General features: G+C 42.4%; 3 protein-coding genes across 5 annotated transcripts; 1 reads left to right on the top strand and 2 right to left on the bottom strand.

Moving 5' to 3' along the window:
- Positions 1-410: 410 nt before the first annotated feature.
- On the top strand, positions 411-16855 carry rassf4a (Ras association domain family member 4a). Of its 3 annotated transcripts, none has more exons than XM_053874442.1 (11): positions 411-492; positions 6743-6802; positions 6877-6952; positions 12039-12148; positions 12539-12594; positions 13928-14097; positions 14359-14460; positions 14654-14705; positions 14763-14884; positions 16231-16328; positions 16542-16855. In XM_053874442.1, the coding sequence occupies exons 2-11, from the start codon at positions 6747-6749 to the stop codon at positions 16609-16611; spliced, it is 912 nt and encodes a 303-aa protein (XP_053730417.1). In that variant the 5' UTR covers positions 411-492; positions 6743-6746; the 3' UTR covers positions 16612-16855. The 3 variants fall into 3 exon arrangements, with proteins under 3 accessions (XP_053730417.1, XP_053730419.1, XP_053730418.1); XM_053874444.1 differs by lacking the exon at positions 411-492 and adding an exon at positions 650-712; XM_053874443.1 differs by lacking the exon at positions 411-492 and adding an exon at positions 4052-4972.
- On the bottom strand, positions 2436-3878 carry LOC128764576 (C-X-C motif chemokine 10-like). The gene is made up of 4 exons (XM_053874453.1): positions 3800-3878; positions 3539-3668; positions 3384-3467; positions 2436-2799 (listed from the first exon to the last, which is right to left on the bottom strand). Exons 1-4 carry the CDS (start codon positions 3876-3878, stop codon positions 2664-2666), a joined length of 429 nt encoding a protein of 142 aa, XP_053730428.1. The 3' UTR covers positions 2436-2663.
- On the bottom strand, positions 9908-10871 carry LOC128764577 (protein DEPP-like). The gene is made up of 2 exons (XM_053874454.1): positions 10825-10871; positions 9908-10439 (listed from the first exon to the last, which is right to left on the bottom strand). Exons 1-2 carry the CDS (start codon positions 10851-10853, stop codon positions 10091-10093), a joined length of 378 nt encoding a protein of 125 aa, XP_053730429.1. The 5' UTR covers positions 10854-10871; the 3' UTR covers positions 9908-10090.
- Positions 16856-17480: the final 625 nt, after the last annotated feature.

The raw sequence follows: 17480 nt of genomic DNA on the forward strand, positions 1-17480 counted from the left end.
GTATACCTGATGGGCAAATGTCAAGTGAAAAATTCAAAAATGAAAAAAAAAGATGATGTTTATAAATAACAAATAGCGTGTGTATCCTACTACAATGTCAATAAAATGTAACAATTCCTCAGTGTAAAAGTCACCCCAAATTTCACGTCTGTTTTAAGTACATCAACGCAAGGGAAAAAAATACTAATTTACGTCAGCAAGACAGTAATAAACCCAGGGCCGCTGGAAATAAATGCCTTTCTAAACCACAAAATCACAATTTGACTGCTGATAACAGTCAAACGCCCTCAGGGATCTGGAGCAGGGTGTCTGAGGTATGCAAAACAATTGTCTATAGCCCCGCCCTTACTGAGGTCTGATTGGCTAATCCTTATCAACGCGGGTTGCCACTGGACAACACTTCGGGTCCGCTCCCTCCCCCTGGAGCCGCAAAGCCAAGGAGGCGTGAAGACGGACAGATAGCCGGAGAACACAGGAGCGTTTCTGATAATGGTAAGTCTTGTTTTTTTTAAAATACATTTTTGTGTTTCATCTCCGTGGTCAACAGCTGTCTTGTCACCACATTGCCTCGCGTGTCGTGCAGAGTTACTGCTGCAAAAGTGCCTGACTGCGCGTCGTAATACTTAAACATGTGATAGTTTTGAATCTGCGCCTTGTTGGTTGGTTGTTCCGTCTCGGTTCTCCGCGCTGGAGGAGCGCGCTGCCAGTGAAGGTGAGGTAATTGCTTTTCGCCGCCAGTGAACCAATTACAGGAGCAGCGATCGTGGTTCTTTGTCCGGGGGGAGCTGAGGGAGGAGAGGCGCCCCGATCATTCAGATCGTCCCGGAGTCATCATAGCTAAGAATGACCGCCTGAACTATCCATCATCGTGGTGACAGAGCAAAATGAATATTCAAATAGCAAATATTTCGCATGAAAAAAACAAACAAACAAGCGCCTCATGGATCGAACGACCAGCACTATATTGTGAAAGTGGGCATTAAAATACGTTTCTTTTATGAATGGGTGACCGAGTTTAAGCTCGATTAAACAGCAGATATGAAATTCCCGTTGCGCGTTTTTGCTGAGGTCAGTCCGTGGTTTAGTGCCTCACTGAGTCACGCTGTTTCCTAGTTGTCTGAGCAGTTCTTTCTTCTCCTTTTTCCTCCAGACAAACTTCCGTTTAAGCAGTGATAAAACGCGGAGTGCATAAGGATCACTCCCTTTGTGTTATATTCAGGAGGTACTTGTGAGGAAGGAATTAAAATAGAGCAAGAAACACCCATTCATAAAGCCCTCGGTAACGTCACAGTGAAATAGATAAAATAAGGTTTAAGATTTTTTTTCTCAGAATGACATTGTGTTTCAGTCGAGACGTTTTTTTGTGGAGTATATGTTTTTGACACTAGATGGCAGCATCGTGCTGTCAACGTAACACACTCGCCTTGCATAGTTGGCATGCCTTAATAATCCTGATCAAACATGTACGGGCGTATTTTCCCTGGCAAATTGCAGTTTGGCGTCTTGGATCAGCAGTGGTCAGTACCAGGAAAGTTGCTAATGTAAGACAGAAACAGCCACAAAAGAGTCTATCAATGCAGAGCTGAAATATCGTGGTCATAATAGAGACGGGTCAGATGACTGGACGGTGGTTGGTAGGTGGTCCAGTATTATATCAGTTTCCCTGCCCTTTCATGGGTCACAGACTGTCTTCATCTTAAATCCTTTTGGGAAAAAACAATTGTTGTTGATCCAGTTGTTATGGTCACAGGTTTACATCCACTTACAAACTCACACCTGCGTACAGTCTGGACCCTGTGGGAGGAAACCAGAGTGCATGACGGGAACCTATGCAGGCTCATCTGGGTGGACATATCTACTCACACTCACACCTACAGATGTGTAAAGTCATCCTTTAGCTCATGCGTTATGTGGGTAGTGGGAGGAAACCTGAGTAAAAACACGTGTGCCACACCAGCCGGAGTTTCCTCCATCACCCCCCTTGCTCTTCCGCCGCTCATCTCTCCCTGTAAATCATAAGCCAGTCACCGCTGGACTGTGTTTGATCTGCTGTAAAAACAACCTTCAACCTGATTAAGATTTTCTTTTGATATGAGTTGAGTTCATCGATCGTGTACTGTCGTCATTTGGCTTTAACTTTCGTTTCACCATCAATCCCTCCCTTGTTCTCAACGCATGCAGAGGCTCGCCACCTTGGACCTGGCTTCAATCATTAGACTGATGGTGTGTGGCGGGGGGCATTGCTGCAACCAGCTGATGACATCAGTTGAGGCTGTGTCTGTGCCTGAACTGGAGCACCTCACCAGAAATGGAGGCGTGCAAACAATGGATGGAGTTTGCCTGGTGACTCGCGCCTGTTGTTGATTAACTGATCCTGTGGTTTCAGGCGTACTCTCACTTTCTGTTGAAGACTCACTAGAGGCAAAAGTCAAGTTTTGATGCAGTTTATTTAGTAAAAGACCTTTTTTTTCCAAGTAGAAAACAATAAATAACCGTACAAATGTCATACACCTGTTTGAAGCTTCAATAGTGCTCCAAGCCTCCAGGGCTCAGACTTACATTTATCAGCCAGTGACACAATAATCTCATTGTTCTTCAACATTTCCACAGAAAAAGTGATCGACAGCTGCAGTAGCTTCGTAACAATGACTCTATGAAGTTGGCTAGTTGGCTTTGGTGGCCTTCCGGCGGTGGCCGAGGGACCTCTGGAGAGAACGCTGATGCGGACCCTTCCTCCCCCTCCCCTTCCTCCTCCTCCTCCTCAGACAGTTCTGTGGATTGCGGGCCAGACGATGAGCCCTGGAAAGAATCAGAGTACAAAACTAGATGAAAAAAAAATTCAAACAAGAAAGCAATTCATGTTCATGTTTTTAATTATAAGTATCATGAACTGATAATATTTTCCAGCTTCCTAAATTCACAAGCCTTGTGTTGTTAAAAAATGTAAGACTTTTAAAACGCGTTAAGTTGAATTAAAACTTGACTGAAGCACCTCATAGTTTGTTCAGTAGCAACAGTGGCACACACAAAAAGAATGCGCACAAAATACAATTCACTTATAACAATTGTTTAATGTGAAACTTGTGAATTATGACAATATTGCATTAAATTAAAATAAAAATGTATTTGATTCAGAATAATGGCAACTAAAGCACACACTATTGTGCAGTCTCCATGACTTGTAAGTGTTAAAACAATAATAATAATAATAATAATAATGAGTTTCTTTAAAATATGTCCATGAAGTCAAATGGAAATTAATTGTAGTGCCTTGACCATTTCTGTTTAATTATATTTTTGCAGTATGGTGTGCTGATTAATAGAGTTTTTGAGAGAGCAGTGATCTTTCCTCTCATGAAAGTGTCGGCGGTGAGGGCAGGTACCTGTTCCAGCAGTGCACCAGGTGTGCTCCCAGCCGTGACTCTGGATCCAGACAAACTAGCTCGTTGTTTCTCTTCAGTGTCACACTGAAAAACAGACACGGCTTTAATCCTCTTGCTTCGCCGACTGGGTCGAGTCTCAGTGACTCGAGACTCACATCACAGTAACTCTGTCACAGTGTGGACTTGTGGGATAGACTGTGAAGTCCAGTGGCCTGGCTGTGATCTGTGCTTGAGTCCTGGGGCACAGACACCTTCCTGGTACAAAGACGGCGCCTGACTCTCTCACTGCACAAACAGAGTAACAGGATTACAGGATTATTCAATATCTGGTAAAAGTAGTGGCAGCCGAGGACAGAGTCCAGCAATGTTCTGATTTTAATCCACACAAATGCCAGAAAACATGTCTAGAATCGTACCTGAGATCAGAATTCCGCAGGCGGCCAGGAGGACCAGATGACGCAGTGAGTGAGGGTGAAACTTCATTCTGGAGACCATCTGAGCGCTCACTGAGCCACTTAGATGCACCAGAGTGTTTTTATACTCCTCCCTCCCCCCGCCCACTCCCTGCTGGGCTTTCCAAACCAGAAATTCCCCCACACTTTATGGAATTCAAATGGAGTTCTGAGCGCTACGACTGGCTTGTCACTAGTAAGACATCCTAACAAGAGTCCTCTACTTAGGTGTTTTCCTGTCTGATGCTGTCAGTGTTCCGTTATAAAAAATATTGATTCATAATGGATGTTTCGGTTTGCCTCTTAGCACATTACCACTGTCCTGCCCCTGTGTCAACAGCACCATGTGACTTACCCCAGTTCCCCCGCGCTTGTTTTCACTTCAGCAGCAGGTTGTGATTTCACATAATTGTATTAGAGCGCTTCCTGCGAGGAATTAAACCAAAACAAGGACCTTAATGACAGTTGAGTTAGTGTGAGTGGAGCACATGCTTCTGTTTCAGGCTGCTGTCCTCACCAGATTAGCGGACAGACACTGACAAACAGGCTTGTTTGCTGTAAAGCCCGCTGCGACTCAGTCTGACCCCAGTACATGGTTTGTAAAAGAAACACTGATGTGCCCCAAAACACATATGAGCAGGATTATATAACTCAGACTACCTGAGGAGTTACAACACACTGATGATTGAAATTAACATTGAAACATAAACATCACTTATCATATCAGTCCTCAGGCAACACTAAAAATACCTTTTAATATAACTTTAAATGTTTCTAATGATCCAAACATTGGGGCACTGCAGCCTGAGTGACTCGCCTGTGACTTGACCTGGCCTCTGCACGCATCTTACTGTGAGGCTTCCTTATTAAGGAATTTATTTTAAAAACATTGCTAGAACTTCCCTTAAAAGGAGGCACTTTTACTGTATAGCAAGCATGACTTGTTGCAGTATTCGTGCTGTTGGTTACCAGTGAGTGTCAATTGACAGATGCCCATGTCATCCACACGGGGGTTTGACATAGTCATAGCAGTGACGAAACATAACTCATTTTTTTTGCCGAGCAGGTCTGTAGTTGTCCATCAGCGCAGAGTTGTCGTCAGTGCTCAGTTCTCTCTTGAGTTCTCTGGAATACAGGGTGAGCACAAAACACACCCTTATTTCCAATAAATGGAATGCATCAGTGATGTACTGTTGTAACTCATTCATGGCTACTGTTGAAAGCGGTGTGTGTGCTGCATAGAATATGTACAAACCTCCACGGAGGTTATGTTTTAGATGGTTTTGTCTGTCTGTGTTCAGTATAACTTGATTTATTAGTTATGGACGGACATGTATGAAGGGATCCAGATGTCATATATATATTCATGGTGGGACTTTAACAAGTGGATTATGATTAATTAATTCCAACAAAAAATAGTTTAATTTAACAGTTTGCTTTCCAGACATACAGAACCTTTGTAAGTGCAGGAGTCCCTGGTCCACTGATCACACTGATGCACAAGACACATCGCAGGTAGGATGATAACAACAACAGCAAACATGGAGGAATCCCTGAACAAAAGCAAACAAAAGCATCTGTTTGCTTTGAATGTTACTCTGAATTCTTTTGAAATTCTTATAAAACTGATATTGTTATACAAATATTTTCAAGACATTAAAAGAGCTTTAGCTCAAATAAGGTGATATAAAAACGTAAATATAGACACCATCGTGATTTATTGTGCTATTGCCAAACTGATGCAGTAAAGTAAACAATATTTTGTTGTTCAAATGAATGTATAGGTCCATCATTTGATTCAGTAATATACCAAATTCATTCAAATTGAAAAATGTGGCTTCTTGAGTTGCTAAAGCTAACGTGTCCAAGAACTCTAGAGCTACTAACATCATCATTGTGAGATTCATGTATTAAAATGACACGTGTAACTATGACCGACCTCCTCTACGTGTCACACTTCTTAAAAGTGAGGAGCAGTTCCTGGGGACCAAACTGTCATGGCTCAATTCCTTAAAGGGACTTGCAACTAAAATAGTTCCAACAATGTAATCGCAGACAGTGATTCCAGACTAGTATTGCAACATTGCAGACTCAGTACTTGAGTTACGTGAGTCGAGTTTATTCAAGTTAATAAATATGGAAATAATAGAAGTATATAATAGAAAACAATAATTCAGACAGTCAAAAGAATTAGCCCAAGATAATGAGTACATGCATCTTCTTATTTGTCTCTGTCCTCCTCCACCTTATCTTGTGTATCCTCCCAACTCACACCTGGCCTTTTTATGCCCTCCTGAATCGTATCCCAGAACCTCAATGGTTGTCTCTTCTTTTGCATTGTACATCCATTTCTGCATGTCCACAACATGAGTCTGGGCTTCCTTACTTGGTCCCCAAACATTTCTACACGAGCTTAAGTTTCTAGTCATGACTGAGCTTCTTCTTCTCCTCTCCAACTTCTTCTCAAACTCATCTTGACTCTCACTGACACTGTATCAACAGCCAACATCATGGTCCATGGGGACTCGCCCGTGACTTCATCTGTCTGTGGCCCTATCCTCACACAACCCTTGCATACTTCCCCACTGCTCCTGACTAACTCATACAATACCACACTTCCACTGTAGAACCTTAGCTTCCTCCAGATCCTGACCTTCTCTGTAGCGCACTATCAACATCCTCGGTGTGAACAGTGACTCAGTGGTGCTCCAGTGGTGCCCTCTCAAAGATGCCGGCTCCTTCATGCTGTGACTCATCCATCCTAATCTCACAGATCCCTTTGTGTTAGCTACAGAAAACCCTCTGTGTTCATTACGGATTAAAATACTTTAGATTGCCTATGTGCTGAGTGTAAATGGTGTTTACCAAAAAGACATGGTTCCATTTATCATTTCTTTTTCTGCCCAGGGTCATGATGGATCAGGGTCAAATCTACGTCAAGCTCAGCGAGGAGAAGCTGATTCCGAAGTAGGTGACTGTTTCCAGGTGAACGGTGAGAGCATAGTGTGTTCATTATTAACCTCATTTTCATTTATTTCCAGGTCTGACGTCCTGTCTCTCCTGCGGACTTACAACTGCTATCATGAGGGGAAGAACTTCCAGCTGAGGGCCCGCGAGGTGAGATCACAGGCCCTCGCCGACTTACAATAAATCTTGCTGAGAGCTGAAATGTTCCTCAAAACAAAACTGAAAGCAGGTCAATGACACTGAGGTCCAGGGCTGCGGTCTTCCCGATTCGTGTGCTTCACTCCAGCATGGCAAACTGGCTGAGAAACAGGCTTTCTCCTCAGGGAGCGTGAAATTGGAACTCTCCGATTTCAGGCCTGTATAGTAATAGCTGCTTGGCAAGGCATTTCCTCAGTAAACCTTTGGCTGTCGGTGGTTATGTCTGACACTCGCCCCTCTCAGCAGTAAGGCAATGTATTTGATCATTGGGGTTTATGGTCCGGAGTTCCCCCACGCTGCCCACCAGCTTTCTTCTGGGACAAATTGTGTGTGCATGAGTCAGCAGATTTGGGAATTGAAGACAGGTATGCATCTAGATGAAGACAATTGAAACTACATGGTGTGTATGTGTGTGTGTGTCGGGGTTGGTCAGCATGGTCATGGTCTGGCTCCATGGAGCCCCTTCATGGCTCATTCTGGGGAAATCCCCCAGACTTGTGGGAGCAGCACAGAGGCCATGATGTGATGTTTCAGTCACACATATGTGACCATGTTGTGTTTGCAAAACAATGGGAATTTTCAAATAGCAAGGAAAGCAATTCCACTAGCTTATGTATATCTGCAGAAAAAAATGTGTGTGTGTGTGTGTATGTGGTCTTGTGAGGACCAATTTTGATAAAGCGCCTAACTGTCAGAATATTTGTCTTAGACAAATTGTAGCCTAAATAACTGGGCCATTATAGTTGGCTTTCAGTTTGGTCAAGAGAGAAGATGTTTTGGGTGGTTAGGTTTAAGGTGAGAGGCTGTGGAAAGCAGTACAGCAATGAGATACCTCCAGAAGTCCTAACATAATATGAACTTGTGTGTGTGTAAATGTTTGTATTTCCTTATTGCAGCTCAAAAAAACTCTGTTTTCCATTTCAAGGGTGACTAGTACTACAAAGGTCAGGAACTTTTCTGGACCTTAGAAAAGCATTTGACTCATTAGACTATGATATTAAAATCTTGAAGGTTATGGGATTACAGAAGTATGCAGATGAAGAAAATATTAGATCAAGTAACTTTCTTGGAACCAAATTGTTTTCACCAAATGGAAAGTATATGCATATATATATATATATGCGGTTATGTGAGTCATATGAAAGGAGGAGGCTGGGTTTATTAGCAGTAGGCAGGATCAAAAACATTGTGAAAAAGAAAGAGACCCATAAAAACTGATAACACATGTCCTTCTCACTCACAGCTAAAACACTCCTCTCTGGACCATACAGTAATGTTTGAGCATACACGGTGCAGTCCGCCGCTGCAGAGGGTTTCATGGATGCATCTAGTCATGTTTATACAATCATATTTGTGGACGGGCTGATTTTTTAATATTAAATGCTACACATAATGTATGTTGAGGTGAACATTCATCTTACTAAATCAGTAGATAACACACAAAACACGGGAAAGTAGAAAAGGTCCAATTTAATTGCAGCTTTTATGGGGTTACACATTTATGAACATAAAAACTAAAGGCAGTTGTCAACTGAATCCTGGGCAGAGCAAGAACGTTATTAAATGCTGTGACCAATCTGTTACATGGATATTTAAAAAAGATCATAAAGGCAGTTGTCAACTGAATCCTGGGCAGAGCAAGAACATTATTAAATGCTGATATGTTGTGACCATTGTGTTACATATATTAATATATATATTTAAAAAAGATCAAAACAACTGCAAAGCTTTATTTATTTATGTAATATTTACATATGAAGACTGTTTTACTTTAAATTATTTTCGACTAATACTTGGGTTCTGATGCGTTCAGATCACTAACTATTCATATTTAAAGTACTTGACAAACCTGAGTGTGATATAAATCAAAAGGTCACAAAGACAATGCTCTTTTCATGATGCATGTCTTTTCATTCATTCATGTGCAACTGGGTCAGTTGACAATGTTGTAATGACCATGTGAAAAAGATGAAAAGAGTTTCCTTCAGTGTGCTGCCTTCTCGGTGAGTCACTTGACCACCGGAGAAACTTCCTTGTCTGTCAGGCATCCGCTGTGTGGGTCTTTTTTTCTGGCGAATGATGTGGCCAATAACAAAACAGATTAAGAGTCATGGCTGTGAATTCTTCTCTCTCACTTGACTATTCTGTTTGAGAAGCGGCAACAGTGCAAATCTCCACACACAATTTCAGTTCACCTGTCTTAACTTGCACGACATTTTTGATGAGGAGATGAGCCAATCCAGTGCTGTGGGGAAGGGAAGTGAGAGGTGAAGCAACTGCTGAGCTCTGACTCCATGTAACAAGGACATGCTGTTGTGCAGGAATAAGTCGGGTGGTTTGACCTGTTAGTCCAGAGCTGTCTGTACAATAGCATCCTTAGAAAGTCGCTCTTGGATTTGAAACAAGTCCCAGCGTGTTGTACTGTTACCTTACCTCTTCGATCTCTATGCACATTTCCCGCGGGAATACTGGATTACTGTACTGTATTGTATGATTGATAAGTGAGACACATAGGCGCCCTCTTCTGGTGGCGCGGTAGTGGCAGTACCCATGGTGGCCACTGGGTGACAGCACCTGACTGTGCTGCAAAACATAAGTTAGCGGGACGCTTCATCCAAAACAAGACTATAACAACGTTATGCAACCGTTTTTTTTATGTTGGGAGTATTTGCGTTTAAATTAAATCCCTTAGTTCAAAGAGAGAGAAGGTCTATTATTAAAATGCACATTAAACTGTTGATGGATGAGTAAATATCATTTATGCAAAAACACTCAATATATTTGATTTTGTCTTGTTATTACACCGAATGCCACTTAGCATAAATAGCACTATATATTTTTGGTTGGGTTGTGCTTGTTGTTTCAATCAAAACAAACAAACAAAACAACAATAACAACTGCTTCATTTCCTTTTTGTTTGTGTGTTTTATTACAAAAATAGGAAACATTTATATAGAATAGAGAGACTGTAAACACAAGGTTAAATAAATAACTTGTCCACCCCTCAGAATCTCTGGTCCTGCCGTCTTCATATTCATTTAATGTCCAGCATCATCCTGTAAAGTGCAGTGGTCCACTTTAATCCATGTCTTAAGTGTGTATTTGTCCATAGAGCCAGTCCAAAGGGTCTTTCCCTCGACAGTCAAACTCTTCTGAGTCCTTTAGACTCGAGGTCCTGAGAGCACGTGGAGAGGCCCGAGGCAGAGAGCTCTTCATCTTTGAGACTTGCTTGAGTCTGGGTGACCTCTGAAGTCTGCGAGGTCCACAGTTCAAAACCTCAGCTGGACGCGCCAGCGCCTGGATGCTGCTCATGTAGTCGTCCTGGGTCTGGGACCGCTGAGGAGATTGACAGGCTGAGGGGTGAGATGGAGGGTCCTCCAGTGTTTCTGTTATTGTGGGCAGCAGTGGCAGAGAGAGGAGAGAGCGCCTGTGTTTCCTCCTGGAGTGGACAGAAAGGGTCGATCATTAGCTCAATATTAATCTTTGAAAATAATGGTGTAATGATTGTATCCTACATAACAGGAAATAAGTTGCCATCGCCTATTGTTTTGGTAATAAAATTGCTAATGTTTCATTGTAAACCAAGCAATTCATATTCATTAGAAAACATATAATGGACAAAGAAATAAAAATTTTTCATAGTCAACAATTGAGAAGTTATTTTTTTGTGCTTTTTAAAATCACTAATAACTTTAAACTCCTTCCATAAAAAACATGAGAGCATCTAGTTGTTTTGTTGTTTCTTACTTTAATGTATTATTAACCAGTATGAACAAATGGCTGGATATAAAGCCGTTTTTAAATGTAAATAAAGTCCTGCTCACCCCTGATGTGCGCCTTGTTGTCCAGACATTGGTGGTGATCCTGTAATCCTGTCAGTGGAGTCTGACTCCGCATGAGTGCGATGCAGGCTTTATAGAAGCCCGCCCAACACTGCGATTACTCTGTGCTGCTAATTATAACTCTGCTGACCTTCCTTTGTGTGTGTGTGTTTGTGTGAGGGAGTGGGCGTGTTTACGCCGGCACAGGAAGGTGAGGATCTGCAGGTCACATGGGTCAGCGGCTGCAGCTGCTCAATTTGTTTATGTTGCTGAAACAATGAAACTCGGGCAGTAATTTTCCTCCCCAGCTGCTGCCAACTTTCTACTGGCTAGATTTTATTCGCTTTTGAATGAAAACATCATAATTCTGTAAAGCTGCGTCTCTCACATAAGGAGGTGAAAAGTCAGAGTCTTATTGTGGCGACAAAGGACAGCAATACAGCAATACATTTATGTAAGAAATTTTCCATCTCCACAGAGTTGAATAGTTCATGAAGGAGCAAGTCTAGATCAAGATCAAATTACTCTGGATGGTGGATGAAAGGGTTTGCATTTAACTGTGTAATGCAGCACTACTGTCTTTAAAAGGAGCAGAATTGTTTTTCTCTTTTCATGTTATTATTGAGTCAGACTGAGGAGCAGCACAGGATGTATAGTAACTACCAGTTGTTTCACTGGAGTGGTCGATGCAGTAGTGATGGATGGATGGATGGATGAATGACTGGATGGATTGATGGATGATAGATAGATGACAGACAGTCAGACAGATCTAGATAGATAGATAGATAGATAGATAGATAGATAGATAGATAGACAGATAGATAGATAATGCTATTCATTGTACATTAGTACTACTTGTAGTACTAATCGTAATAGTACAACTAGGGATACCAGACAGACTGACAGAAGACCAATGAAGATAGACAGACGGACAGACAGATAAAGACAGTGATCAGTAACTGGATGAATTGATAGCCAGACAGACAGTGAGTTTCTTCCAGACGTGTACGTGACCAGATGCAGCCGAGTGCATGATGACATGATTGTGTTTTCTCAGACGTGACTTCACTCTCGTGAATAGGAGGGTCCTTAATTTCACAGTGGAAGGTTCCTCCTGGAGCTGCACGTAGACCTGATATTGAGTCGTGGTGGACCTCAGCCAACAGGATGTCCCCCCTCACCCGGAGCAGTCATAACTGTGGTGTGTGTGTGTGCAGGAGGAAGACGGCAGACTCATCCTGGAGGGTTTGCTGAACATCTACTGGGGTCTGCGTCGGCCAATCAGACTTCAGATGCATGATGACAATGAAAGACTTCGCCTCAAACGGTAACTCTGTATGATGTTGTTCCAGACAAACAGTTCTCTGATGTTGAAACCTTGGCTCTCACACAGCAGTCCCACCCAGACCTCCGCCCCACATGGGTTTATATTACTCAAGGAATCCTCCCTGTCTCACTCACCAAGCCAAGCAAATAATCATACACTGACAGGAACATCTGTAGCTTTGTGGTGGATTCTATGATCACAGTTTTAGGAGCAGAAGCAATTTTTAGATTGCCTCTAAGACGCTAAGATGGAATGGGTTATGGTTTTCATTGGACGTTTTTGGTGGAGCAACTTGGCCAACCGAGAAGGTTATCATATGCATGATGTGGGTCTCAGATTTGATCGGACGAAACAGCTGTTGTTGTGTTGAATCTCTTTTTTTGTTGATAGAAATGACCTCCTGTCAGTGCAGTCCAACAACAACTCACCAAGCCGACAGACTGCAGGTGAGAAACGGCACACGTGCCGGTAATATGTCACACACCGGAGGGATTACTGCAGATTATAAATAATGAAACCGATTATTTACAAATGCTCCACTCAGCTGATCCAGTGGAAAGTTCCGCGCACGTGCACTTTTTCCCGAGCAGATTAGCTATGAATAAAGCCAATAAAAGCAGTCAGTCACAAGGCTCGGGGGGAGTGAGGGTCGACTGGCCCGCACCGTCGACCATCAACTCCACCTATTTGTGTCCGAGTGACTGGTGATCGACTATAACTCCTGGCAGTCCTGGTTGATGGCTGTCCCTCTGTGACGACTGGTGATGGTGTTGGTAGAAATATTAGTGGTTGTATAATAGCAGCAGTATAGCAGTATAATTACCACGTATGGGTGGTATGATTCACACTTATAGAGAAGGCAAAGGCAGAGCAGTGATAATGTTATTACACTGATACTACGTGGTTAGAATGCTTGCTAATGACATATAGCATAAAACATTAGCAGCAGCATTTGCCGTCGCAGTTATAGATGTCGAAAAAGTACGAGCAGTAATACCAGCTACAATTTAATCTGTGATTGTCTTGTCTGGTTTTAGAAGTAGCATAAGGTAGAACAGCAGCCGTAGCAACCAGTTGTCACCCTTGCCTGGCCTGCAAGCTACTCTTGAAACATTTTTCAAAGGAGACAAACATTTAATTGAGCTGTAGCAATAATAGTGGCAGAACAAATAGTAGTTACAGTGATAATAGTAGTAGTAGTTGGAGAATGACGTCTCACAAGGGACTAATTCCATTACTAATTGTTAGTATTATTTTACTACAACTAAACAAACAAGTTGTTGTAATTCTTGTAGCATCTGTACTAGTAGTAGCTGTGGTAGTAGTAGCAGCAGTAATAGAGTAGTAGTAGAAAAAAAAAAAGAACAGCAAGAAAAAGAAAAGGAAGCAACTGTAGTATCAGATGTTGCTGTAGATGGCTCAGTAGTAATAGTATAGCTGTAGCGATTAAAGTTAATAATTGTAGTAGTAAGAGATTGTAGTTGTAGTAATAATAAAGCGTTGTTATCCTTGTAGTTCTAGACCAAAGTAATAGTTGAACTAGGGGTCATTTTAGTAGAGAAGTTTTGTAGAGCAGTAATCAAAGTAGTATCACTTACAGTATTGAGTGAGCAGTGGTAGTAGTGTGATTTTGCAGTAGTATTAGAAGGAGTATTGCTGGTTTTATTCATAACAGTACAGTAAAAGTCTCTTTCATAGATGGAGCTGTGAGTTTGTATTGTGTTGACGTGTGCGTTGCTTCAAGGTGGTGTTCATGCATGTGTTGTGTCACTGTGTGAGGTGGGGACGCTGCTGAAGCAGAGGAGGAGGAGTCTCCACAGCTGCTGAGGACCAGGAGTGACGCTTCCTTCATGAGGGTTCAGCGGAGGTCAAAGACCCACACGGCCAGGGACATGCAGCGCCTGCGCACACACAGGTTCTCCATCAACGGACACTTTTACAACCACAAGGTAGACTCCCCGCAGCACACACTGACTTGTGCAGGTGCAGAGGGGCGGTGGCTTCCTGGACGGGCTTCCTGACACTGACAATAGCCGGCTGTGAGCTGATTGCTTTAATGGGGCTTTAAATTATTCCTCCTCCTCACATGTGCCGGTGCTGGAGAGGCACAGCTGCAGGAACTTCCTCTGTAGCTGAACACAGAATGTCCAGGAACCGCTCCTGATACTTGGTGTCCTTTTCAGTCTCTTGTTTATGTGTGTGTTTTCCAGACGTCCGTGTTCACGCCAGCCTTTGGCTCCGTGACAAATGTGCGTATAAACAGCACCATGACGACTCTTCAAGTCCTCAACCTGCTGCTGCAGAAGTTCAGGGTATGCTAACGTTAATCTCCCATTTGAATCTGTTTTTATGACCTGAATGATTTCATATTTTATTACTTTAATAGTAACCTCTAAGCGCCTTGTTATTAAATCTTCCTGCAATATGAAGCAAACCTCACCTGTCGCCAGCTCTTATCCAGCAATCGAAACATTCTTTGTCTAAATATCCATCCTTGTCTTGCAGGTGGAGAATAAATCGGAAGATTTTGTTCTCTACATGGTGCATGAGTCAGGAGGTGGGTGCTTCTTCCTCCACAGCTGTGTGCACACGCAGTAACGTGTGTTTCTTCTAGAGCGGACACAACTGCGGGACGCCGAGTTCCCGCTGGTGAGTCGGGTGCTGTACGGACCCTGTGAGAAAATCTCCAAGATCTTCATCATGGAGGCCGACCTGGGAGAGGAAGTCACATACGACGTGAGCTCAGAGTCTCCTCAGCGTGTTGACACGGATTGTTTCTGCTGTTCTAAGCCAATATATTCAATAAAACAATGGGCCGCTGAGAGGCCGCACGCTTCATGTTTGAGTGCTGCAGAGAGACTTCCTGAGCTGCTACAATAGCTGGATGGAGATTTTAGAGCTGCGCTGACTAGATGAGCGAAACACAGACCATTATGTAAAATTAAATTCTTCATTAAACAGACCACCTAAATTACACAGGCGGTGTTTAAAAGCTATTTAAGTTAGTGGGGCGAATTTGGGAAATAAACTCACATTGCCACGTGAAATATTTCATGTTTCATTTGCAAATCACCAAGTGTTGTTTCAGTCAGTGTTGTTGATCTACAATAGTAAGCAGAACATGTCCATTTACTGTGAAGCCAATTGTCATCTCTGTCCTCTGAGGTTTCATTGAAATACTTGTTCAAATCCAAAGACACGGAAAGAACTCAGCCAAATGTCAACCTACGTCCCTATTCTCTGTTGTCATGAGGTTTGGGAGTGACTGAACAAGGGTCAGGGATATAAACTGTGGTCTTTTTGGATTTATCTTGTTTTTTTTTTTTTTTTTTAGGCCACTGAAGTGAGTTTTCCTTCAGTGTTGCATTTCTATAAATATTTTACTAAACAAACAACCAAAAACTCGAGGAAGTTGGAGATGGTTCTCTCAAAAATAGTATACGTTTTATACAATAAATAAATATTATGTATGTCCTGTGCCATCTAGTGGACTCTGAAAATTTGGTCACTGTTTCATGAAACCTCACCAACCCATCACCACTGCCCATGAATGTTAGGTCACACATTTGAACAATATGATCCTCCAGATTCTTTTCCTTCTGCCCTTGATCTCAGTACAAATCACTATATCATTGAAAGTAAGGTGTAATTTCCCCAAAAGTAACTTCAGTAACTTTATTCAACATTTCTTTCTTTTCAGATTATATTTTCATTATTCTATCGAGACAAGTGATCAAAAATATTCATCCTCATGCACTTATAATAGCTATTACCTGGTAATAACCACTGAATGAGACAAACCCCCCAGATGAATCACCTTGAAATTGAGAAATTAAATCTGTCCGTTTTTAAAAAGATTGGACTGAAGTCATACCAAGTGAGCATGGGAACATCACTTCATGATTTCTGACCACCACCATTCCACGAATCCCATAATGTATTGCAACAGTTGAAGATGCTAAACTATTGATAGTGAAAATTGTACTCCAAATTAAAAAAGTCAAGTTCCAAAGAAGTGATTTTTGAGTGGCCACCCATGACCAGAGTCTGAATTGGTCCTGACCATCTGTGTGTCTCTTCAGGTCGCGCAGTATATCAAGTTTGAGATTCCTGTTCTCGACAGCTTTGTGGAAAAACTGAAAGAGGAGGAGGAGCGTGAGATAAACAAGCTAACCAAAAAGTAAGTCAACACTGTTGAACAGTGCAGCTGTACCAGCCTCTTGTGTCATGTCCACAAAGGCACCATTGACTATTTCATAATGTGAAACAAATCTGCATGTCTTCCGACAAGTCATTTGAGTCTCCACGGCATGGAAGGTTGTGATATAACCCTGTGTTTGTGTCCAGAGTGGAGTGTGTCCTGCAGAGCTAATATGTTGTCTCCTCTGTGCAGGTACGTTTCTCTGAGGTCAATGATTCTGCACCAGCTGGAGGACAAAGGTCACGCCAGCGGGAGTGTATGAGTGTGTGCCTGAATGACTAGAGATGAATTATGTTTTCTATTAATATATTTTTACTTGTTTCTTATCTGTAATAAATGGTGTGGCCAAGTCTTTCTCATCCAACTCTGCAGCAACAACAACCGCGTGATCATTTCCTGCTCTTCCACGGCGACTGGGGTCCGACGTGTCATTGTTCTTATAAGTGACCCTGATTGCCAGCCAGTTCCCATGATCCTGTTTGTGTGTGAGAGAGATGGACGTGATACAATGGGCTATCCTGAGAGAAATGGGTTGTTCCTTTTTCCCACACTTTCCCAAACATTTGTGTTTTGCTAATCTTTGTCCTTTAGCAGTGACCTGCTTGTTGACAGGCAGGCAACACCATTTAAAACAAGGGATGAAGTTATAATTCAGCCGAATGGTGCTCATTAGACATGGCATTTCTCACACTGTTGTGTAACTGAACTCTATGTGTTTTTCACCGAGTCTCCATAACAGAGGAAACAAACTGATCTACAGATATTAATCCCATAAAACGGACGGGATGAAGCGTATGAAATGAAGTTTGTTGGAGCTGCCTTCTGGCCTCAGTCAGGATGTCATCGAATCGAAACTTTCTGCTCTCCATGGAAAGGTTTGCAAGCGTCCATGATAAGTATCAGCCCCTCAGGATCTGAGACTGTTGTACATCAGTAGGAAAAGTCCATTCAAGACTGATGAAAGGCTCCTTCCCCAAGTGTCTTCAGAGAGATGGAAGGATGGGAGTGAGATCGATAAGTGAATTGGTGCACAGTCGTCTGTCTTAAGACACAGAAAGAACTCAAATGTCCACCTACATCCCAACTCTGTTGTCATGAGATTTGGGAGTGACTGAACAAGGGTCAGGGATA

The sequence above is a fragment of the Synchiropus splendidus genome, chromosome 9 (genome assembly GCF_027744825.2).
Source record: "Synchiropus splendidus isolate RoL2022-P1 chromosome 9, RoL_Sspl_1.0, whole genome shotgun sequence".
In the NCBI taxonomy this organism is placed as follows: Eukaryota; Metazoa; Chordata; class Actinopteri; order Syngnathiformes; family Callionymidae; genus Synchiropus; species Synchiropus splendidus.

Bases quoted from the DNA above. Each gene is read 5' to 3' on its own strand.
- LOC128764577 (XM_053874454.1), bottom strand. From the start codon at position 10,853: ATGTCTGGACAACAAGGCGCACATCAGGG. The intron at 10,440-10,824 runs GTGAGCAGGACT...TGTCCACTCCAG, and splicing joins CAACAAGGCGCACATCAGGG to GAGGAAACACAGGCGCTCTC.
- rassf4a (XM_053874442.1), top strand. From the start codon at position 6,747: ATGATGGATCAGGGTCAAATCTACGTCAAGCTCAGCGAGGAGAAGCTG. The intron at 12,595-13,927 runs GTGAGAAACGGC...TCACTGTGTGAG, and splicing joins ACCAAGCCGACAGACTGCAG to GTGGGGACGCTGCTGAAGCA. The intron at 16,329-16,541 runs GTAAGTCAACAC...TCCTCTGTGCAG, and splicing joins ATAAACAAGCTAACCAAAAA to GTACGTTTCTCTGAGGTCAA.
- LOC128764576 (XM_053874453.1), bottom strand. From the start codon at position 3,878: ATGGTCTCCAGAATGAAGTTTCACCCTCACTCACTGCGTCATCTGGTC. The intron at 3,468-3,538 runs GTGAGTCTCGAG...TCTGTTTTTCAG, and splicing joins TGTGACAGAGTTACTGTGAT to TGTGACACTGAAGAGAAACA. The intron at 2,800-3,383 runs GTACCTGCCCTC...GATTCTTTCCAG, and splicing joins CTGGTGCACTGCTGGAACAG to GGCTCATCGTCTGGCCCGCA.